The sequence below is a fragment of the Anabas testudineus genome, chromosome 4 (assembly GCF_900324465.2).
Source record: "Anabas testudineus chromosome 4, fAnaTes1.2, whole genome shotgun sequence".
Taxonomy (NCBI): Eukaryota; Metazoa; Chordata; class Actinopteri; order Anabantiformes; family Anabantidae; genus Anabas; species Anabas testudineus.
In genome coordinates this window covers 21280950-21306390 of record NC_046613.1, presented here as the reverse complement: position 1 = coordinate 21306390, position 25441 = coordinate 21280950, and the positions used below count along the sequence as shown (strand labels likewise).

At 37.6% G+C, this 25441-nt stretch overlaps 2 protein-coding genes across 3 annotated transcripts; one reads left to right on the top strand and one right to left on the bottom strand.

The window, feature by feature from the left end:
• The first annotated feature begins 2688 nt into the window (after nucleotides 1–2688).
• Nucleotides 2689–11965, top strand: henmt1 (HEN methyltransferase 1). Its single transcript, XM_026346204.1, has 10 exons — nucleotides 2689–2774; nucleotides 3005–3117; nucleotides 3449–3583; nucleotides 3694–3876; nucleotides 4000–4186; nucleotides 4597–4786; nucleotides 5381–5492; nucleotides 5745–5902; nucleotides 6610–6744; nucleotides 11313–11965. The coding sequence occupies exons 1-9, from the start codon at nucleotides 2691–2693 to the stop codon at nucleotides 6711–6713; spliced, it is 1266 nt and encodes a 421-aa protein (XP_026201989.1). The 5' UTR covers nucleotides 2689–2690; the 3' UTR covers nucleotides 6714–6744; nucleotides 11313–11965.
• Nucleotides 6931–24467, bottom strand: fam102bb (family with sequence similarity 102 member Bb). Of its 2 annotated transcripts, none has more exons than XM_026346205.1 (11): nucleotides 24207–24467; nucleotides 20018–20138; nucleotides 19128–19157; nucleotides 17973–18089; nucleotides 17739–17785; nucleotides 17049–17143; nucleotides 13806–13907; nucleotides 13030–13264; nucleotides 11975–12111; nucleotides 10670–10739; nucleotides 6931–9504 (listed from the first exon to the last, which is right to left on the bottom strand). In XM_026346205.1, exons 1-11 carry the CDS (start codon nucleotides 24350–24352, stop codon nucleotides 9462–9464), a joined length of 1143 nt encoding a protein of 380 aa, XP_026201990.1. In that variant the 5' UTR covers nucleotides 24353–24467; the 3' UTR covers nucleotides 6931–9461. The 2 variants fall into 2 exon arrangements, with proteins under 2 accessions (XP_026201990.1, XP_026201991.1); XM_026346206.1 differs by having other exon boundaries at nucleotides 13806–13904.
• Between the last annotated feature and the right edge of the window lie 974 nt (nucleotides 24468–25441).

The following is a 25441-nucleotide window of genomic DNA, read 5'->3' as shown; positions in this document are numbered from 1 at the left end:
ATACACAGTCTGCTGTGCTGTCCTGGGATGCGTCAGTATTTGCCACCAGCTACACAGTCTACAGTGTATCAGGAGGAGGCTATACTGTCCTTTGCAACACCACCGGGCTCTCCTGCTCAGTGACAAACTTCAATGCCAGTGCCACTGTATTGACAGCGAGCAATGCTGTAGGAGAGAGTAACCCTACCCAAAATATCACAGGTGAGACACTCTAGTCTTAGCAAACTAACTCTCCATGATTTCATTCTGTTGTGGATGCAACTCATTGGATATATGATATATTTCTCATCTTCCTCAGGTCCAGTGGGAGCGCGCAGAAAACGAGATTTAAGGGCCACTGATGTCTATGCTGATTTAAATGATTTAAATGGAGGTACTTGTGGTGTTGTTACATGCTGTTGACATCAGTCACTAATAAGACTTCATTACAGGTCAACGGTTTGTCCTAATAAGCAACTGTTAATTTCTCTTTCAGATCTTAAAACTCCAGAGGTGCAGACTGTAACAGTAAGTGGTGTTTCATTGTATGTGAAGTGGGCAACGGTGAAGGGTGCAAGCGAGTACACGCTCATCATTGAGAGGGAAGAGCAGCACAATGAGGAACCGATAGTGAGAACGATTGAAGGTGATTATCACAATGAGACTGGTCTGAACCCCGGGACCACCTACTGCATCAGGCTCGCAGCCAAAAATGCCATGAATCAAAGCAGGTACTCCACACCAATGTGCCGGAAAACCGGTGCCTCGTAATGAAACACCAGAGATCAATTTAAATATAAAATGGACTGTCTTCTCTGCTCGTCCTGCTCTGGCATCCATAACAGAAGTGTCACATTCAATTTCTAAGCACATTAGGGGTAAAAGTCTAAAAATAACAAAACAATTACAAAGCTATATGTAATGATACACATGTAATGTATGGGGTACATTTTGTCAAAGATAAATCATCAAACCTGAGGAAAACCTTAAGATTTGAATGCTCATGAATCTGTGGTAGTACTAGTATTTACATAGCTCATGCAGTAATTGTGGCTGGTATCATAGCAAACTTTATTTATCTACTTTGTTAAAATGACTATTTTTGACTTAGATCTTCTGAATGATTAAGTGAAATGGTAAAAAAATTGGTGAAATGGTTAAGCTAAGAAAAGTAGTGTAAACAAATAAACAGATAATATATAAAGCAATGTTTTAAAACCATGCAGTATCTGTTCTTTATGGTGTTTCATGTGACTTCCTTTGTGAACTCCGACTGATTTTGTTTTTTAACAATCCCAGAAATAAAGAAACAAAAAAGATCTGTGAAACATTAAATCATCCCTCTGTACAAACATCACTGAAAACCTTTCATTTTCAAGTCAAAGTGTGCGTGCATGTCTTTATTACATTGTGTTGACAACCTTTATGTCAATAAATATAAGTCCTTAAGAAAATGGTTGATGTTATGCTCTGTGGATTATCCAGAGTAACATTGTATTAACATGTGCGTCTCTTATATATTTTAAAAGTAATATATAAGGGTTTCAGTATCTTGCCCAAGGACACTTCGACATGTGACAGGAGGAGCTGGGAAACAAACCACCAATGCCGTGACTGGTCGTCGACTGATGTACCTGTAGATAAAACAGACATCACTATTAAATAAATGTTCTCTTTCAGTCTCTTCCATCTAAACAAAAACAATGAGTCAGTGTGCACAAATGCATGACAATGAAAATGAAGTGGCTAAATGAAATTCAAGCATTTTTAATGTCTTTGTCAGCTTTTCCTAATGCAACATGAAAAATATGTTTTTATCTCCTCATAACAAAAAGACCTGTTGATTGGGATCAAGAAATTAATCTGATCTGATTCCCCTTAATTAATGATAAAAAAATCTACTTGTATAGCATATTTTTGAAAATATAATTCAATAAATCCAACATATTTATAAGTAATTTAAAAAAAAAGAATTCATAAGAAATGTACACTTTAGTTAGTAATAAAAAGCAAAGTGCTGAGGGCTACACACAACTGAAACTAAACTGTTTTAAAGGAGAAAATAATTATTGTAAATGTTTTTGCTGTGTCACAAAAAACATAAAAATGTGACAAATAGAGACGGAAAATTTAGCAAATAATAAAAAACAAAGAAACAAACAACGATAATGTTCAATGATCTCTTACAGCTGTCAAGTAACAGATTGACAAAACATTTTAGTTTTCTTTTTTTCTTTTTTTATTTAATGACATAGCCTATCCAAAATAATTGGTTTATACTTGCTGATGCATTAGTGTGCAAAGATTAAAGCTGCACATGGTCTAAATTGAGCGAATTTAACTTTGTTTAATGCCAAGTGATGATATCATAATTTACAGCTGTACAGTAATTGAGTAAATGTACTTGGATACTCAGCACCACTGCTGCCGCGGCAGCTCTACGCTGTTCGACCAGCAGGTGTCGCTGCTAAACACTGTGTCGAATGGGGCTTCAAGTATTTAATTCTTTGTCGATTAAATTAGCTGCAGATCTCAATGGTGGACGTAAAAACTTAAATCAGAGCTACTACACGTGTTAAAAAAAAAACATTTCTTTAAACACGTCTTTAGTTTCCAAGCGTCGTGTAGCGGAGGAACAGCGCGTCCACGCTGGATAACAGCAGCTCCCTCTGGCGGCCGGCGGCGCTAACGTCAGCTAAGACAAACAGAACATGGATCCGATGTTTAGTCCGGCGCTTCACAGGCAGCGACATCAATTTGTCGTTGATTTTGTGAAGGAAAACAAACCCAAAAAAGTAGGTGAAATGTTTATCTTTTATGTCAAACACTTTAGCTTCACAGTCTGCGTCTGTTGGAGTGACGACAAGCTAACAAGTAGCCTCAGCTAACTTTAGCTTACGTCGCACTTTAGCTAGCGTTAGCTGTGCGTTCACTGCAGCGATGACGATAAATTAGACATTTTTCGTGAATGCGGCCAAAAAGTCGACAATGAAACGTGCAATATTTTGTCCCTTTTTCTCCTCAGGTGGCAGATTTGGGCTGTGGTGAGTGCACCCTCCTCAAAAAGCTCAAGTTTCACCGTGAAATTGAACTTCTGGTGGGAGTGGACATCAACGGGGCTAAAGTCAAGAAGAAGATGTATGTTAGCTTTTAAAAGCACTGTGCACATGGTTCAAATGTTATTATTGTTTATAAAGTCACTGTCTGCTCTACATTATGTAATTTAGAGAGCACTATTTTCTGACATAAAAATTCATTTTCACTTAAATATTGACTATTAATTTAACATATAGAGTAAAACATTTGTAGTGTTTAGTAAATGTAGTTTCTAGACTGCACCTCATCTAAAGACCTTTTCAAATTGAGGATTTTATAATCTGTGACTTTTTGTCACAAAAAATAAATGAATGATTTGCCCCTTGGTGCCCAGTTGCTCATGATAATGTGCTGACTCTTCTCCTTCTTTCAGGAATGGTTTGGCTCCTATATCCACTGACTATCTTCAGCCAAGTTATGATCAGCTGCGCATTGAGCTGTACCAGGGCTCAGTCACACAGATCGACGCCCGACTCAGAGGATTTGATCTGGTGACCAGTATCGAGCTGTAAGTGATTGCTCATGTTTTGCGCCCAATGTGTGGCTTTTCCTCTTTCTGTTTCTGTCTGTGTTATTATTTTTCCCCCCCCACGCGTCTGCCTCCCTGGCTGTTTCCAGCATTGAGCACCTCTCTCTCGCTCATGTGGAGAAATTTTCTGAGGTGGTGTTTGGTTACATGACCCCTCTGGCTGTTATAGTCAGCACCCCGAACTCGGACTTCAACCCCCTTCTCCCTGGACTGGCAGGTTTCAGGCACAGTGATCACAAGTTTGAGTGGACCAGAGCTGAGTTCAGATCTTGGTACAGTACATCGTTTTAAAGATTCATTTTCAGGAATTTGTAATTGTAGTGGTTAAATGATAAGGAATATAAATTAATAAACTGAACAGTGCTGTTAAATATATTTTCTGTGTCCCTGCTCAGGGCTCTGAAGGTGTGTTTGGAGTTTGGTTATGAGGTGGAGTTCACTGGTGTTGGACAAGCACCGTCAGGGCTGCAGGAACAAGTCGGCTTCTGCTCTCAGATTGGTGTGTTTCACCGGCTCGGGGGTAGAGATGGCTGTAACATGTTGTTTGGTGATGACACAGAGGATGTTTTCTCATATACGCTGGTGAGTACATTTGATTTGTAGAACAGGGTTTTTTAAAAGATTGTCACATACATCGCTTTCAGCATCTCAGATATTTTTAAATTGTGTAGAAATACGAATACCTGGTTCCTGACAACTCCTGCACCGACACTGATTATAGATCTGCCGCAGAAAATAAAATGGATGAAGAAGCAGTGAAATCTTGTCTTGAGTGACATAAAATCTATAATTTGGTGATGAAAGCAAAGGTGCAGTCCACATGTAGCAAGGCTAGAAATTATAGGACTGATAATAACTGTACATGTGCAAACATTTGTTTAAAACCAGTGTTTGGATCTCAGATTTTTTCTTAAAGATCCATCATTCTTATTGGAAATTAAAATGCAAATGAGAAAAGATGATAATGTTTTTGTACTGTGTTTCTATATCAGCTGTATAGCATAAACTACCCCAGCCTGCGGGACAACAACATCTTGCGGAGAGTCTTGGTGAGTGAGGTGTTGTACTGGGCAGAGAAACTGAAGAGTAGCAGGACAGAGCAGGAAACTGATGAGAGGAGCAGCGTTTCAGGGGAGGAGAGCCTCTTGGAACAGCACATGGAGATGGAGGAACTACAGACAGGTAAGCATCTCCACAAATTTACAGTTTCTAAAATGCTGTGGCTGTATTTTGTCTGATCATGTGGAAACTATTTTTGCAAAGTTCTGTAGTTAGTAAAGGCAACAAGCTGCAAAGGTCATATTATTTTTCTCAGTTCCTTTGATATGTTTGTGTAAATCCAAGGTTTATCCAGAATATTGATATATTTGTTGTGGTACGGTGCAGTCGTCTTAGGCACTCAAACTAAAAGGATACTTTAAAAACAAGGTAGTTCATAGTTTTTGTTCAACAATGAACTGAAAAAGATGTCACCACCTGTTGTGGTTGTGCACAGTTTGTCCAAACATCTCGGAGAACTTGCCACAGTTGTTCAGTAGATTCAGTTTGTGTGTCTCTCTGCATTTACTGTAATCCCACAATGAATGTTTAGATCAGCGCTCTGTGGGGCCTGACCAGCTGTTGCAGGACTCTTTGTTCTTATTGCTGAAGATTATTATTTATGACTCTAGTTTTGGTTTGTTGTTGTGCTTCATATTGAAATTGGGACCTCCCTGATTTGATATAACAATATTAAATGCACACTGTGTGCCTCCTTTTTTATATTACATGTCACAGCAGCATGTGGAGTACAGATGAAAAATCCATTGGAGCAATTTGTGAGGGAGAAGGATGAAGAGGTGCTCCGGAAATGTTGCCAAGGACAACAGGAGTCTTGTACATTAAACAGGTGTGTTTTCCTCAAGGTAAAGTCCGACAGCACTTTATGACATACAGGTGATGACCAGGGTCCTTGTAGATGTTTTACTTTTCATTTGCTACCAACTGTTAAAGGGTATTGAAATACCCCATTTAATGTGGATCTTTCATTGTTCAGAAACATTGTTTGAGAACCTGCTATCCTACAACTTTTATCCTTAATTAAGGTAGAAGTAAATCTGCCACTGATGTCATTTCAATTACCTTGAGTTTGCATTTCTAGGTGTGTTCCTGTATCCCTGGCTGTGCTGTGGTCCTGCTGTCCCAAAGTCAGTGCCCTGAGTGGAAGTCTGAGCAATCTCCGAGCTCTACTGATGGATGAACCAAAAGTTAAACTGAGCCAGGACGGCTCTGCTGTGCTTCTAAACTACCAGGAAGAAGGTACAATTATCAGCCTTTTACTAAAGTGTAGGGTAGAGTGTCAACATTAAGAGAGAAAAATAATTGGTAGACTACAACTTCAGGGCAGAGCAGCTAAATCAAAACTGATATAGCATGTTAGTGCTAGCTATGTGTAATTTGACAGATTTTGACTCAATGAGTGTGAGTTACGACACCAGTCCAGGACTGTACAGAGCATATAAGTCATTCATGTTTTGGAGGCTCACCATCATTAGCACGAAATGGTCTAGACTCTTCATAATGTAACATTTTCTGTACAAGACAGCAATGATTCATGTGCACTTACTGGTCACTTCATTAGGTACACCTGTATAATCTCATGCAATGGAATACAGCTACTAACTCAGTTTTTGTTGAAACTGTGGTAGGTGATAATATTTGAGGTCATAGTGGGTGTTGGAGTGCATTTTGCCCCTAACATTTATGTAAATACAGTATCCCCCACCCCTTCATAAAGTGGCCAGTGAGTCTCTTTATTGTCTGAATGGATTTAATTCTTCCATGCAAAATGCAACACTAGCATCTGTCCAGCAGATGTCACCATTTCTTTTCACTGCACATGAACTTCATAGCGTTAAGCGGAGGTTAGTTTCCACAATTGTCACTCTCCAAACTTAGATCACTGCATTTGCCCAACAATTTTCACATTCTATGAATTTTACTGATTTAATATTTCTGTGTTGTAGAAGAGGAAGAAGAGGATCCTTATGATTTGGAGGACAGCGGGTATGCAGAGGCCCGTCAGTGCTCCCACAGTGAGGAGCAAGAAGACTGGGAGGCAAATATTTGATCACGAGGGTACAGCTGTTTTTTCAAGACAAGTAGGTGATGTGTTCAAATTTAACAAGATTTTTCATGGACAGTGGAAATCGTGGTAACAAAATTAATCTTTAGGAAAAAGGATTGCAAATTTTATTTTTTATACATGGAACTTATGTTTAAAGGCAAGTTAATACGATAAAATAGATTAACCTAAAATATGAATGTAGAGACTTAATAACAATATAAAGTGAGAAAATTGCGTATGTTGTGACTTATACACAGTTGAAAGGGAAACTTTTAAACAGTTTTATTCAACAGTGCGAGGTACACATTTGAAGCATCCAGTACACTTGTTAAGGAAGCAAATGTTGGTCAAAAGAACAAGTGTGCAACAGGAAACACTGGACAGAACATCACTTTACAGGAGAATACATTTTACAGTTTTATATTGACAACAGCTTCACAGAAGAGAAGAAGCAACCATGTTTGTAACAACATGTTAGGTACCAACATACCTGTTTCACACAGGTGAAAGTGATTTTATACAAATAGACAAAAACAATCTCCAATAATTGATATTTGGACGCCAGAAATCATAAATTTAATGCTGTCATAGCTGTGTAGTGAGAACCCCCCCTTCCCAACAAAAGATTTCGCAGTGATATGGCACAATTAATATCAATAAAAACAATAGTAGCCAAAAGCTGTCATTTCCAACATACAACATTGAAACCAAAAAAAACACAGTATTACACTTATACACTTAAGTGTGTGCAGATATCTGCTCTTAACATGATGTAATGAGAACTAAATGGATTCCTACATGCTAAATGAGCAAGTGTAATTGGTCCTTCAGTGTGGAAATACTGAGATCAAAAGGTGGCACAATATCAAATTAGGAGAAACATGACGTGCTGAGTTTTCCAGGCTAACAAAGGACATTTAGTCATGCAGAACAAAACGGAGAACACTGACGTATAGTATAGTTAGAACACCATACACTGACGACACTTGTGCAGATACTGATATCATGTATAGAGCTTTTCTAGAAGAGGTGTTTATCCTCCTTCTAATATGGCTTATGACAGGAGGCAGAGGATTGCAGATACTGTGCAATCTGGACCGTAATAACATACCTAACGTTCTCAATACAGATAATGCATAGGCCTGACGGGGCCGCAGGTAATAAGTGTGTAATTTGCTCTGAGCCAGATAAAATGTGCACTCAATCCCCTATTTGGCTAGAAATGCATGCAGGGTTTAACTTGTAGCAGATTTATACTGTTTGTAGTTTAGATTTCTGTCTATAGCACTATTTAATATCTGATTGCTTGAACTGTTAAAGCCAAAGCCTTCAATTTTTAAGAACGGACATAATGAGAGATACTAGTGCTGTAGTTTCTTGGCAGTGGATTACTTAAACTAGTCCTTTGCTCTCCAATCCTAACTTAAGCAAGATGGCATCAGTTGCACGTTCTGCCAATGAACAGGTGAGTGTAAGTCTCAGTTTACAATAGATGCATATCTGAAAGGCAGAAAATTATATATATGGCCTTTACAGCATATTTGTTTGAGCTCATTTCATTAACTGTCCTAACTGAACTGGTTGTAAGTCGTTAGCCTGCATTTGGAAGCTGTGTAGCACATAGAAAATCTTAATAAGTTTATTTTATAGCTTTTAGGATGATCATTCTACCACCCATATTAATGCCATTGAATTTACATCTAGCTAATAATGCAGATAATGCTTGTGGATTTTTGTAAGGGAGGTGAACACACCGTGTGTAACAAGCAATTCAGTTTTCTTGTTGATTTAGGTCAAAATTGATGCTGTTCATTAATTTTACAGATTCCAACTCAGCTTTGACTCTATAATTTTTGTACTGCGTTTTGCAATTGTAGGGCAGCTTATAACTGTGAATTTAAAAAATAAAAATAACCCACAGCAGTTTTCCAATTTAAAAAAACAAAAAATAACATCTTATTAAAAGGAAGCAAATTTGTTCCTCCCATTTTCTCTTTGCAAGTACCAACATAACATTCCTTCTAAGAGATCATATCACATCCATCCACACATTTAAGATGACAGTGCAACTGTTACTACACATTAGTCTCCTTAGCACATACCAGACACACACTCACATTATTATACACATTCACACATCTAACAGCTCAAGTCTGACGCCTCATTTAAAATAAAATGTCTCACCTTCAAAAACCAGTTGTCAGAGTGCAAACAACTACAGTTTTGTAGCAGCTTATAGGTGAAAATTAAATAGCACATCCTGTTAAGAAGGATGTCCAAAACAAACACTGAGAGATAAAAGGAATGTATTGAAAAGAAACATGGCGTACTCCTCTTCAGTGTAGATTTCACCTGTCCTCCAGTCCTTTGTTAGAAATACAGACTTAAAAGTTCTCTTCCCAGTCCTAACAGGTTAAAATAGGCTGAATTTGGGTGCTGGGTGATAATTAAAACATGTGGCCAATCTACACTCGGACAACTAGAAGTGGCAAGTTTCTGTTACATGTTAAAGGTTTTTAACAATCTTCTTCTCACTGATTCACAGTGGTCTGTTTGCATTGAGGTTTTAACTGTCCATCTTCTTCTATCTCCGAAAAACTCAGGAAGCCACATTGTCACGTAGCAGATATGAACACAGGACGACACAGTTGTAACGTACCTCTGGTAATGAGCTGGAGGAATGGAAACTGTAACAGACACCGCCCTTTCTCCAGGTTTGGGATATAAGGAGTGCCAGTCCATCACTAAGTTTTAGCGCTTTATTACCACCTGCTCGTATGCTCCAGCTCCAACCCTGGCAGAATGGGAAAGGGAGAAAAATGTTATAAACCTTAATTATTACAGCGTGATGATATATTTACTACTCCCTGAAATAGTCCAATAGCTTCAATATGCAAGTACTGGAAACTAAATGTAAACCACCAATTTCCTGCTCAGTTAAATTATGCTCTGCCCTCCACCTAAGTCCTAGACACGGTCTTGACTAATGTAGATGTCAAAAGATCTATGATCATATGTAAAACAGCTATAGTGACGTCTTCTAGCAGATGATATTCGATATGTAGTAATTGACACTGACCTGAAATTGGACTCTTTCGAGGAATATTTTACCCAAAATTCAAAAGAATTAAGTCTTCTTACCAAACGTGAAGGTCTTATCGGCAAGGTGCCAACAGAGGTGGCAGCAAAGTTCACCTTTTAATTTTGGGTAAAATATTCCACTACTAGCCTAAATCAGAACAAAATATCTCTGCACTGCTGCCTGGCTTTTGACAGCACCTCCCCACATTAACGCTATATACAAATATATTTATATTGTAAAGCTACAGTATGTATCTTTTCCTGAACTTTTTTAACTAGAAGTACGTTTCAAACCTCTTGTATTGTGGAGATGTGCTGTTGATGTTGATGATGAACATTGCTTTGTAATTTTAGCAGCTTTCTCACTTATTCTTATTCTTGTACTTGCATATTGAGCTTTGAGCCCAAAGCTACAGAAAAACAGTAAATGCCATTTAATATATTTTGCACGCTTTCCTAACATTCTTTTTAAATTTTTATATAAACCTAATTTAAGCCACATACACAATGCTGCTGCAGTAAATACTAAAACTAGTATCTTTTAATAATTATTCCCAGAAATTAAGTAAGTTTATCAAAACTACATGTTCAGGTTTGATTATTACTGTAATAAGTGACACAGTTGTGACAACATTTTCAGTGTTTATAGTTGGGTCCAAAAGATCTCATTGGAAATCTGTGATCTTTTCTGTAGTCAAGACAACACAGATGGACTCAATGTGTTAAATTTCTTTCCATGTCAGCTGTCAAGTACTGAGAAAGTGAAGCAGTACAATTACTTATCATTATTCTCCTAGACTGCAGCTATTTGTCAGAATCATCACCTACTGACCTACTGTTTACATTTAATAAGCTTTCAGGTCAGTGATGACGCTCACCTGGTGGGAAGGTGATGGCTTCCTAGGGCTGTGCTTCCCCCAGGCCCAACAAACAGACGCAGTCCTTCCTCTGAAAAAGACACAGTCGTAGTAAGATTCAGTTAGTAGAGACCACCCGCATCCTCCTGTACAGTTCTAATCGTGAGGAACAGGCAGTTGCTAGGCAATCTATAAATAATCATGTATTGACAGCAGCTTTCTTTTCCCAGCTTTGAGCAGGATGAGACCTTGGAGGAAAAAAAACAAAACAAGAAACAATGCCCTAGTCCTCAAAGCACACACACTGACTCACAGAGTAACACAGTGATGTCAAGTTCATTATTGTGTTATGCAAACTAGTTGTGCTCTGAACACACACACAGCCGTACCACAAAGCAGATCTGCAACTAACGATTATCATTGTTATTTTTATATAGCCATGAATAAATAAATTAGTGGAATATTTTGATAATCAATGAAAGGTTTAAATATGTTTTCAAGCTAAACTATTGACTTTTGTTTGATCACACCAGCTTCCCAGTTTTGTCTGTTCTATATTGTGGTTTATTACAATTTTAATAGTGATAATCTCACTTTACAGTAACAGATTTTAACTCTACAATGACAGAAAACACAGATTTCTGAATTAACTTTTTTTTTGCAGGTTAAGAGAGGAACAGAGAGTGGAAAGAGACACAGCTGATACAGACGGTTTGCACTGTATAAATGTAAAAGAAATCCCTGGAGGAAAGCAACTTAATCAGTATTATTTGTGTTGTATTACGTATGTTGTTATACAGTGTTATCTCACTATCTATGACCTAAATATACAGATATACGGATATTCTTTTGTTAGGTACTCAGTTTTCAATTTTGATATTTAATAATAATATAATTATATTATCATTTTATGTTTGTTTGTTGTTGTTCTTTTACCTTAATGTGAGATATCAGTAATATTTAAGTGTAACTGCACTGTTAAAATGTAAAAAAGCTACCTCTCAGCCTGACATCATCTCACTCATCGCAGTGAACATTGGAGGAAAAAACTGAGTTTAGACTGTTTATCTACCAGTTTCCACACAGCAACATTTTCTTTAATTATAGAATTAAATTGTGTGTGTGCCATACTTCCAAAATAAGTCAAAGGCAGAAGGCTAATCAGATTACTTATCTGCTGTAGATAAACATAGATTTCCAGTAACTAGGTTTCGTTGTCTGTGTAAACTCATTCCCTGATTACCTGTATTATCTGATTTCTCTAACCTGATCACTTAAGTGCATGTAAATACACTCATGGCAATTGTGTAAGACTGCGTATTTTACCTTCAGCACTAGAGTCCAGTAAGTTGGGTGTGAAGTCTTGACTCTGGAGAATCTTTTCCACAACATCGTCAGCGTCCACCCTCGTGTCGTCCATTCTCTTCAGCTGAGACTCCATGGAGTCCTGTTTTACTGGGTGTCTGGGGAGAGAATGTAGAAGGCATTTTGTGTTTTTTGTGCCGATGCTCATACCTCACATTTCATTTAATGCTGAGAAGGGATGTGGTCAACCAGGGAGTCAGGGACACCACTTAAGCAGCTGGAAGTGATTTATGTTTGTAGGTTTTACAATCTATGTAGGGATTCAATTATTAAAGCTATCCTTCAAATCAATATTTTCACATATAATATATATATAGTTGTGTATTCTGTTTGTGTTGTTGGTTATTATTGGTTTGTAGGAAACTACCCAGCATGCCTTGTTCCAAAGATAACATGATTTTCCTACCAGCATCTCTAAATTTCAATAATCATATGCCTTGTTAAAAAAGCAGGGGTTATAGGCTACTAACAGTCTTATATTTACATATAACAATGAGAGAGAAGTATCACTGTGCTCATTTAACGCTGCTGGAAAATCAAGAAGCATATTTCACAAAAATTTAAACAGTTGCCCTGAAAAACCAACCAACGTACATAGATGTAAAATGACTTGAAAACTACAAGACACACTTGCCTGCAGAGATATCTAAAAATAAACTGCACCGTAAGACGCAGAAGTACTCAAAAGCAGTCTGTTGGAGCTACTTCGCTTGATTCATCTGGACATTTTTAGATCCAACAACACAATGACTAACTTTTCTATAAATAATAAAAGCCCCTGTTGACACCACAGATCTTTCTCTGCAGTATTTTACTGTGTGACAGCTGCTTCCTGAATTGTGGCACAGATCTCAGGTGTGATTATGTAAGTTAACTTACAACAACTTACTCTAGAATAACAGTTTGTTGTTCTGTATAATAAAAAGAGGTTACCACGTTTGAATCGTTGAGTGCTTTCTTTTTTCATTATTAATAAATCTTTATCTCTTACTTCACTTAGAAACCCAAAGACCCACCTGTTGAGTCGTTCACAGGATGAGGCACTCCGTACTGGTGTGGCTTGTGGGTTGCTAGTGGCGGCGGTGGGGGCTGGGTGTTCGGGCAAAGCAGGACAGGGTCTGGACTCTCTGTCTCGGTCCTCGTTGGGTTCTGGGATGCTGCCGATTCCCGTTGAGGCGCTGCCCACTGAGTGGTTTCTCCGGTGGCTGAACTCTGATATACTAGAAGAGCGGGAGTGACCTGTGCTGTAGCCTGGGAGAGAGAGAACAGTTCTGCCGTTGAGTAGACCTGAAGTGCAACTTGCAGACGTGCTTAATGATTTAGCAGTTCAGTAGACCTGAACTGACAGCAGTGAACTATTTAAAGAGACATTTCATAGCTTCAATTTTCAGAGCCAACTTCCCACACACTCATGAGGTTCAGATAAATCCATCAAGACCTACATGTGGCCGGAAATACATTTTAAAATTGAGAATTAGAGGACCATTGGAGCTGTGCTCAGTGCTTCTCTCCACTTCCTCTGATCTTTTATTACTGTCACCTGATCTGCCTATAATGGAAATTCGAGCCTCAGGTCTGAACTGCTCTGGAGGGTCACTGGAAAATAATTTTATCACTTCCCTTCTGCTTTGTCAGAAGATTTTCTTAGTCTTTTGTCCTCCATAAAATATTAAATATGACTCCCCTGTCATATCACCAATCTATTGCTTCTAAAAAAATATGATCGTATAAATATGTATCGCCTGTATGATCTGAAAACATATTTCCAATTTCGTAATGGGTTGCCCCCTACCTGAGAGTTTGGACTGTTGGCTGGCGTAGCTGGATGTTCGAGAGTGGCCACAGCCTCCGAGCTCATCAGAAACAACAGGACACTTCCCTTCTCGACTCTCTGCTGGATTAGACAGAACACAGGAATAGAAAGACGGGATTACAAAGAAGGAAACAAAAACATCCTAATATCAGTAAAAATACTACATGTACAACTTTTGTTGGAAACTGGGAACAATTAATCCCTAAAACATCAATGAGCTCCAAGCTGTGAACTTAGTTTACACTATGGTTCGTTCTCAGCTCAAAACACAAGATATGTTTGAGATAAACCAGGAACAACTGATCAAAGTGATCCAATGTGTGTCTGCAGTAAAAAATCTGTGTCAAACAGACCTCTACAAAAGTAATTTAAATTAATTAAAAATATAACTGCATAAGTATTTATCCTCTTTAAAGTTATTCACCCAAATTATCTTTGGTGCAGTCAGTTGGTTTTAGAAGTCACACATTAAGTTAGATGGAGATCACCTGAGTGCAGTTAATGTGTTTAAAGTAATTGTAGTATAAATACATCTGTATCTGGAAGGTCCAGTTACTGGTGAATGAGCATCTTGGCCAATGAAAACAAAAGAACACACTCAAAGCTCAATTCAGCAAAGAGCTTACTAAAAACCTAAGCCGGGATAAATACAAGAGTCATTAAGAATATGTCAGAAATGTAAATCTGCTTAAGGCAGAGCAACCTCAAAAACTGAGTGACCATGCAAAAGAGGATTAGTGAGAGAGGCCACCAAGACACCTATAAGTCCTTTGAAATAGTCACAAGCTTTTGCAGCTGAAATGTAAGAGACTATACACACAGCACCTGTTGCCCAGGTTCTTCACAATCCAAATGAAATGAACCATTACTCAATGCTGTGGATACTTGGAATGGAGCCAAAAGTGGAAAAACCAACACGTTTAAAGTTTAAATATCTCCAGAAAAGGATGGGAAGGTCTTTGCCTCAGCTCCTACAATTTTCCTTTAAAGTACCAATAGTTAAAAATCCAAATGACAGGTAAGGCTGTTTGTATGTTTTATGCTATATGATTTTATACTTTACTGTCAAAAGCATTAAAAATACTCTCTGGAGAGTGATTATTGTAACGCTTAGACCTCTACTCTAGCTCCCTGTGCTACACACCCCAACCTCCTGACTGTGAAATAAAGTTCTTTGAGACATGCACTATATCTGGGACAAAGTATAATCAATAAAAGTATGAATATAAGAATATAAAAACATAGAATCCACAGTATCTGTATGAGCTTCATAATACAACAGATGTACTGGGAGTACTGTACAGTGACTGGGGCAACACCAGACACTAACATAAGCACAAAGCACCCCACACAGACCTACAGGAGACTGGTGGTGCAACCAGAAAGGCAGAAATGTGCTTGCTGCAGTAAATGAGACAATCTGGACCCTACATGCATAATATAAGGACCGCAAGGTGCAAGACACCAGGATGAACTTCAAGGTACTTGAACTTCAAACTGCAAGGTAACGTGGTATTAGCAAAGCTACTGATTGAAACATGGTTTGTTCTTCAGTCTGTTGCATCTACAGTTTAACACCAGAGGTGGTAAGTATCAAAGTACTTTTACTCAAGTACTGCACTTAAGTACAATTTTGAGATACTAGTACTTAAATGGAGTATTTCAATTTGATTTTACATTTACTTCACTACAAATAAATTAAATATATTTACTTTTACTCTTCTACACTCATTTTAACATCATTATTCCGCCTCCACCAAATCCTACATTGTTTTTATTACTTATCACACTACTACTTGCTGTAGAGGAGGAGGAAAGACTTGCTCGCAGTCCTATTTTTACCATGTAGTGGCCTAAAGGGTCAGAGCAGATTGTAGCTAATCTAAAAGAGAGCTAGTTTAAATTATATATGAAAGAGCTGCTACACTAAAGCTTCCAGGAGGAACCAGCATTCAACACTGAGATATGTTCACACATGACTACACACATACACAAAACAAGGGGAGGTGGGGGGCGAAACAGGAGTGAAAGATGTCGCAGAAAGGGGCAGCTGCAAGATAAACTGTTTCATAACACTGGATAGGAAATTAATGGCACATGAAGCAAAAGTGCTTCACAATGTAGAGACAAGTACACAAAGATGCACGCAAGCACAGACTCACCCACTAAAAAAGAATCAGATGTGCAGCTTAACTAAAGAATTTGCCAAAGTGATGTAAGACGCAAAATAGTTGAGGTTCATTTTAATAAAGTTGGACTAACTCCACTGTGATCACAACATGTGATCTATACACTCGATACTTCTACTTACGGTAGGACACTATAGTGAAAAACACTAGTCTTAATAAGTTGGAGATTTTAAGTTCAACAACCCACCTGCAACATGCATGTGTTATTACTTATAGCTTTTTTTTAAAGCTGTTCACTGCTACACCAATAAAAAATGCTGAAAAATGTGCCAAGTGCTGTTGTGAAACAATCCTTCTTGAAGCTGCTTCACATTAAAAGCCTTCTAGTCGTTCATCAGCAGGCATTCATCAGTTTGTATTTTCAGTAACATCTAAGTGTGCTTTGAAAGTTGGTAGGGACTCTAGAGTGGTGTGAAAGATATCAAGGAGTGATATAAATCGGAGATTAGGATGTAATTAATTTAATAAGTGATGCACAAATGCTGAGGGTGTTAAAAAGCAGAATATAACTCAACAACATTAACATTTTATCAGACGGGGCTTAGAATAAGTTACGCACTTCCCTGATCTTGAATTAAGACATCAAAATGTTATGCACCTTATTTTGTCACCATCATCGTTGGTTAGACGTGCTATATAGATAGCAGTGTAGAAGAGAAATTGATGTTGCAATAAACCACAAGTGAAGTAATGTTGAGTGAATGTACTTACTGTATGCGTGTGCATTGAGTGTGTCTGACTCTGTGATTATTTACAGGACATAACTATGACAGTGGCAAACATGAAAACGTATTTCTGCCTTGTAACTTAATACAAAATGTTACAGGTTGATAAAAAACAATCTATCAGACATAATTTCAATACAAGTCAGTCTGTGAAAAACAGGTATCAACAGGACTGTGATGCAGGAAAGATGAGTGAATCAGAAAACGATAAGGCATCTGTTAGAAAATCCACAGAATAGCATGGCTAATGAGAAGCAAGTGCTATGACTAAGCAGAGCAGGAGTGTAATATGGCGTGACTGGTCTTACCAGAACAGCCTTTCTGCGTCTCTCCTCCCCTCCTCTCCTCCAGCAGGCTCTCTCCATCCCCCTGGATGCTGATCACTGTAGCTGTGGATGGAGGCCTGAGGACAGAGGAAAGACAGTGAGGCGTTATTTACCCTCTCATGTTTCAATGTGTCAGTTATGTAAATCAGTCTTAATAAAGAAGGAAAGCACAGTGCTAAAAACAAACACAACGAGATGATATACATTTATTAAGGGAAAGACCAGCTTACATTGAGCTAGGGCTAAAATTTAATACACTGGACATATTAATAGAAGGAAAAATATCAGCATTTGGCATAAATACACACTAATGAATACATTTTAGGTCACAATCTGAAATATGCTTTCACTAAAAGCATATTTCTACTATAAGAACAGGTCTAACAACCTAATATATATTACCTGAGGCATGAAATCAGTCTGTGTTCTGACATAAGAAAATCTGAAGCGCTAACAGCTACAGAAGGTTGCATAACCGTGTATCATTTTATTCCCACGACACTTTCCCATGACTGATGAGGTAGAATTTTAATAGCTGTAGTACCACACCTTCTGCTAACATTCTTGGAACAGCTCCCAAACAAATGTAGCCAGCAGCAAAGTTAATGTCATCACTTTGATAAAGAATTAAATTAAAGTCACCATATAAATGGAAGTGATAGTTTAACTTACGTTTTAAAACAGGGATCCCCTGACATGAGCTGTGTACTGATTATAACCTATGAAAAAAAGATAGACTTATTATTTGATACTAGTAGATTTGAGCTACATTCCTGATTTTTGATTCACAATTTAAAGAAAAGTTGTAATAATGCCAACCTTACAACAACCAAATCAATGGAAAACCACAGATTAACCACATAAGGTCAAATCAGCACGCTTTGGAAGCTTAGTGGCCAAAGTTACCTTGAGAATTGAGTTATCCTGACGAGTATTTTTGGTATCGTAGCCTTCTAGCAAACATCTGCGGGTTGTGTTCCCTGAGCCTGCAAACTCTGCTAAATTCAGATCTGCAAAACCAAGCTGAAGGAGAAAGAATGACACGGGGTGAACTTTGTTTTCTCTGAGGAGAGTGATCTCCACCCCACTCAGCATTGTGACAATCTCTTGGTGTAAAATGACAGTTTTCAGAACATGACAGAAACTTCTGAGAAGTTCAACAATCTTGCTAAGTCAGTAAAAGTTAATTTTGATAGACATGCATCAGATAGACAATCGGGACAGTTATTTTTCTGACGTGTGGTTGACAAACACAACTGGGTGTTGTCCACAAAAAATTATTTGATATATTAAAATAAAGAATTATAATAAAACCTAAAAGTAGACAGATTGAAAACACAGTAGGGCCAAGAATAGAGCCCTGTGGCACCCCATTGTTCAGAACACACTCATTACATAAAACTGTCCAGGACTACTTTATAGGAGAGAAAATTAAAACTAGAGCTGAGATCCCAAAATGAGCTTGCAAGAGAATATTATCAAGTACCCTTAGGAGAGTTGTTTTACTACAATGCTTCAGACAAAATTAAAAGCCATGAACTGGAATGTGACACTATGTCCTTATAGCTATTGGGTGCTAAAATAAAAACGTATTATGCCTAATATTTCTTCAATAATATGAAATCTTCAGGCATTTTAATATTTAAAGGAATAGTTTGAGTTTTTTAAGCTGGTTTTATAACAGTCTTGATAATGATGTCGATTGATGCATTTACTATGTATGTGAAAACCCAGTGTTTAAAATTCAGCTGTAAGATAATTACACTGTGAGAGAAATCAGAGCCAAAGCACAAAGTTCATGAACGCCCTTTGTTCATGCAAAAATGCACTCCAAAGCTCAGCTGAGGCACATTTACATTTAGTTATTTGACGCTTTTATCCAAAGCGACTTACAAGTGATATACAAAGCAAGAAAATATCTAAGCCAAGAAGGCGAACTTTAAAGTTAAGTGCTCTAGAAAGAGCTGTTTCAGCAGTTTCATGGGGTATAAGAGCAATTTATTAATCCAGAAAAAGATTTAAGTGACCTGGATATTGTGTAAAAATGTGGTGATGAAATACCTTTGCATATGCCTTCCCACCCTTCAGCTCCTGTAAAAAAGAAGCATAGAGATTTCAATTGAAACATTACACAAACGTTTAAAATCCAAATTAATCCATATGAATCCATTCAAATCTAAATTAATAAGAAAGAATAGATAGAATTGGATAGAAAAGTGGTTTCATATAAAACATATTGAAAAGATTCCTACTCTATAGTCCCAACTAGTAAATTGCAGTGGCCCTTCCACAAGATATTAAACTTATTGGCTTGTCAAGCTATATTGATAAAAAAAAATTTAAATTTTACATATATTCCTCTTTTCACCTGCAGAAACATTAGGTAAATTTACCCCTATAAAATTTAGACTGTTCTGAATGTTGTTGGGTCTAAATTGTAACATGGTGCAGCTGCTTTAACTGTTTTAATATCACAGCTAAATTATTATTAAACATCCAATAAAAGCAAAATAGCAAAAGGTTTGTCTACTTTACAAAAACGATACAATATGGATACAGAACACATTTTACCTGGAAGTCTTATTCATTTACTTATTCTTACTGTGGATTTATCCCTGACATCCTTAAAAATGATCCGACACAACATTATTAATCTACGAAGACCACACTCATGTTAAAACAGAAATAGGATGCCTGGCTAAATATTTTACAATGATGAGTCAGATTCCTTCAGAATGCAGTGCTTGCTGTTATGTACCATTTTAGTGAGTTCACATTTCAGGCTCAAATTTCAATTTTTGACATAAAACTGTACCTAACTGAAGTTCATGAGAGGCACTTCTGCTTATTAAAACTATTGACAGGACTTGTAGCATTTACTTTTGTCCAAAACCCTGACCTGGTATATCTTTAACATGACATTCCTTCTTCACATGCAAAGCATACTGTACCTTTCTGACAGATACACGACATATGCAGGGGTCCAGTACGCCAGTTCCTGCACTGGCACTCATCTTACAGGGGAAAGAGAACCGCTTCCTCCATCGAACACAGTTGGCCTGCACTGCCTCCCTTTAAGAGGAAATCACAAAGACTTCTTTCAGCACTGTAGCCAAGGTCAGATGCCATGCAGTTGTTAAGCACAGATCGCAATAGTGTAGACAGTCAAAGACAGTCAGACTGGGCATGAGACATGTTAGACAGCTTAAGGTAGCCACAGACATTTTTTAAATGTATTCTTTGGAAAATTATCATAAATTCCTGTTCTCATCTCTAAATTCTGGACTGCTGGATCAGAAATGATTAACATCTTGTCTGAGCTTGAGGCTAATGATATGAGCTTAGCTGCTTCCTCAGATTCTTCTGGTATATAAAAACAAATCATTTCAATGTCTTCATTCACACGTGAATTCAAAGGTTGTGGTTGCAGATGCTGGTTATATTGGCATGAGTGAAAGAAAGAAATGCACATCCTCCGCTCACTGGAGGTTAAAATGACTGTAAGGTGTAGCATACTCAGTGAAGGGGTGAGCTTAAGTGAAAGAGAAGGACTGTGTGTGCGTGGAGAGTGTTACGATATCACAGATGGCTTGTCTTTCAGTGGCATCCTCTCCCCTCCCACTCACCTAACCAACTCCCTTCTGTGAACACAGCCCACACGCCATTCGTTTTGGATTTAAATTTTCTTGGATTTAAATACATGCAAAATACAAAATACTGAAAAGTTTAACATCTGACAAGAGCCTGCATGTCAAATAGTGACACACGGAGACCAGGACAGGTAAGAAATGCTGTAGAGGAAGCACCACTGATGGTTTAGGACTCAAACGATTAACAGGCTAAGACTGACACGACTGACTGTGCACAGCCCTGTGTTGTGCAGCACATCCTGCCTTGCTATAAATAAAAAGCAGCAGATGCGTGACCAATGTTTTACACTGATTTCATCCTGAGGTTTATACATTTCAGAGAGTGAACAGAGTTGGAGAGGGAACTCCCAGCCAGCTGGACACTGTGTGCTTCGGGAATTCTGGCTTTATTACAGTATATATACTGTATCTCACAGAGCTTTACAGCACATAAAAAATCCTATTAGTCAGTGTGAGTAAGTCAGGTTTAAAGCACAAGCTGAGGTCATCTCTCTCATCTCTCTACATAGGACAACTATCTTGTTAAACTACAGCTGCTCTCCTTTTAAAGCCAGCTGTAGTCCGACATCAAGTCTCAGAAACACTGTTATGTGTAGCCAACACTCTCTAAAACTGCAGGTAGGGAAGAGTGCTCGGCTGCTCAAGCTATTGCAATAATTCCAGGTACTACACAAACAAAAACCCTGCAAAATACGGTAAGTAACAGCACAGCTCATATATCTTTTAGCCACGCATAGTAAATAATACAATCTAGTAGATTTCCCACAAAGGAACCATCAGAGCAGTAGTAAATTTGATGTACTAAGGGAGTGATAGCATCTATAATAAACATTAAAACCCACTGTAGGTGAACATATGAAAACACAACTGTAAGAATGTAGATAAATAAATCTTTCAGAAACACATGGTCACAATCAAAATATCTACCTGTCATGAATTTGAAGCAGCGTTACAAGAGATCAAGTCCAGATGTGTTCATGAAGTGATAGGTTTTTAAAGAATAAAACTATATAACACACAGAACTCGTGAGGGTGAGGTCTTGAAGACAAGTCACACCAAGTGGAAAAAAGGCTCATGAAACAACAATCCTTACTTCCCTTACACAAACAGTTGACACACAAAGAGTGTCAGAGGAAATCTAGTTTGAAGGTTTAACAAAACTGCTACAGAGAAAAATGTATTTAAAAGTTTTTCAGACTTGTGATTACATCTTCTTTTGAGTTTTTGTATTTCAGAACAAAGGGTTGGTGTATGAAACATGATGCAGCGAGTATGGTGCAGAACAGAATGTTTTAATTTCAGTCAAAAATTCACTGCTTAACATAACCTCATACAGTCTTTAATTGTGCAGTAGTGGTTGCTTTAATGTGATTAAATGAATGAAGAAAGCCAAATTAAAATGACCCTAATAGAAGATTGAGAAAGTCTAGTACTTTCTATTGAGCCACTTTATGAGTTATGTATTGTCAAGCAAACAGAAGGCTGGTTATATAATCAGGGTGAAGCCATCTAATCCCTACAGCCTCCCTCCAAAGGAACGATTTCCTTTTGTTCAGTGTAAGAAGCAAGTAATCTATGAGTGAAAGCTAGAAACAGGTTACAGCGAAGAATAAGATGTTTGTGCAATAGTAAATAGTGGACCACAGCCTGACACTGAAAATGGTTATCGATCATCTGTTTATGACCAATTATTTGGAGTCACATCTTCTAGGTCCTTTTAACAACTGTTTCAGTGTAAACATAAATCATATTTTGTACAGAATTATTATTGAACCTTGTCCTTTCCGTTACACAAAACAGTACTTCCACTTTACTTTAAGTTAAAGTCATTTGTCAACTTATCAGATAATTTAGAAACAGCTCAATTCAAACACATAAATTCTTACTAATATGTCCACAGCCTGGTGTCATAGTTCTGAAAGATGGAAACACAAGTCACAATTTGTGCTGCGAGGTGTTCAAGGACTGTGCAGGGTGTAAGCTGTCTTTGCTTTCAAAGAGCTCAGAGCCCAATAGTGTTTAGTGTTACAAAGTGTTGGTGATTTAATTCTGCTCCTGTTCCATCAATGAATGTTTACTAGTTTTCTATGATAATAAATGTAACATCTGTGGATGATTGTACTAAAGCTGCAAAAGTTAAATTGTTAATTAATCGAACAAAAATAAATTGCCAAAAAGCCAATCAAGACCCAGTTTGAGCTTCTCAGTCGTAGTGATTAGCTTGATTTTTATGCAATAATTAGTTAAAGATCTATGGGTTTTATACTTTTTTAATAAGAAATCAATATTCAAATGTTGCCTTGGGCCTTTGTATCTGGTATTTTTTACATTTTACTGAACATATGAAACTCAAGTAAGTAATGTGATCACTAATAAATGATGAACATATTTCTCAGTTGCTGTCCTAAATGTTTTCCCTTTGTAGCTTATAGAAACCAATAAGACTGTATCCTATGAGAGAAATACTAAACCAAGTTACAGAGCAGAGGACAAAGCACTGTCTTCGCTTGTATCAACTTACAAAATAGCAGCATTATCAGGACACTGAATAATGGTGATAACCCATTTTGTAGTACTTCCAAGTATTTGCTATCCCCTAATTGCATTGCTTAAAACCTCTGTATACTGTAGTCAACACATTTAGAATTCCTGATGATCTGGGTGCGGACGAAAAGGCTCTCAAATCATGATCTATTTATTAGATTTAAAGAATAATTTAATTCACCTTGTCAGCAAAACTGATAAATATTTAATATTTTAGCTTTTCTAAGGACTAAGTATTTGTTTTTGACATGACTTGATCATTAGAGTAAAAAAAGAAACGCAATTGTCAAGTAGAGGTGCATTTACTGCAAGAAGTACCACTTCAAAGTGACGTTGAACTACTGTCAATGCTCCAAAATGTACTTTATGTAGTAAAGCACAAGAAAATCCACTAAGATATAGATTTACAATATTGATTTTGATGCTACTGATAATGTAGCTGTGCAGTCTAGTCTAGTTTAGGTTGTTCTACATCTGCCCCTTCAATGATAACTAACATCAGGTCTAAGCATAGACAACTCATGACATTACTAACACCACAACAACAACATTAACAACTGAAGGAGTCCTCTTCACCTTTATGGAAGTTAGCAATGTGACAAGTCAGCTAACGCTAATAAGTAATGAATACCACAACCCAGCGATGAAGCTAGACTCTTAAATACTAACTTATTAATGGACACTGCAAAGTACTTATTTATAGTATCACATGTGACTTTTATCCAGTTTGTATCTGTTTATCCAGTCGACTTCTACCTAGAAACGTTAATTTATAGTAATACACACCAACAGTAGCTAACACTAGTTTAAACATGTTAGTCAGTTAGCTAGTTGCTAGCTGTTCACATAGCTAACGGGCTAATTGGAGCTGCTGAGATAGTTTATCCTAAAAGGAAAAAGTCCAGTCTGTGTTTTTGTGTTTGTAATAAAACGAGATATTCTCACCGAGAAGACTCCTCGGAGAAGCCGCCGTCCAGCAGCCGGACTTTACAAAAGAGGACACCGTTGACAAAGGGGACCGACGACAGCTCGTCCAGCTCAAAATCCACCTTAAACTTAAATTTCTTCTTTTTCATCATCATTAAATCCATACACAATGTCAGTACTGCAGAGAAGATGCGCTAATCTCGCCCGTCGCTGACATTACAGCCCCATTTTGCAGACACGGATCCGACACAGACGCCGTGTTGTGTTGTATGAAGACGGTGAAGCTGCTGCAAGTGGAGGGCACGTCCGGCGGAGGAGTTTCAAAACAAAAGCCTTGACTTATCATCATCATCATTATTATTATTATCATTATTATTATTATTATTATTAGTTATTATTGCAACTCATGAATTGTCTAAGAATGACAGGTAAAACGGGAAAAATATCTTACAGGTAAGAGTAGCAGTGGTTCAAAAATCCACAGAGATTTAATGAGCACCTTAACATTTACATGTATGTGTCACAGATCTATACCACAACAAACTTGTTTAATGGTAACTTTTTTACTGATTCATTGGATTTTTCCCTATATTCATAAACAGGCATACATATCTTTTGGTATCTTGTTCTTGGTGTGCAAGTGTGCAGAGAACCTTTAGGTTGATTCTGGACTATAAAAAGAACAGAACAGAAACTAATCATACAATTTAACAGTGTAAAAACGAACCACTCTGCCATTATTACCATATAAAACGGTGAAAACCCATTTAGTTTTCTCTTTTAATTACAAACACATACACACACACTACTGAGGTTGGCAACCTGGAAGCTAGAACGTGTTACAAAGACTGTGACATCCAAAGTGACTAAGACATATTTCTGTCAGGTGTAAGACACAGATACTTGTAAGCATGACATATGAAAAACATATTTAGTAATCAGTGTGACTTCCTGCATCACAGCTTTAGTGTTTTAAGCAGATGTTTCAGCATTGCATAACAAATGTGTGCACATATCAATTTTTTAAATTTACATTTCACTTAAAGTGTCCAGGAGCAATCAAACATGTTATTGCAAATATGTCCATAGAGCATATTACTACAAACTCATGAGAGACTTATGTTATTTCTGCTCTTTTATTTTAATCTAGGTTTGATTGATTTGACGCATGTGCAGTCCTTGTTTGTCTCCTCTGTGTCGCCCCCTGGTGGTCAGTCCGGATAATGGCACCAGCTGCTGTTACACAACATTTG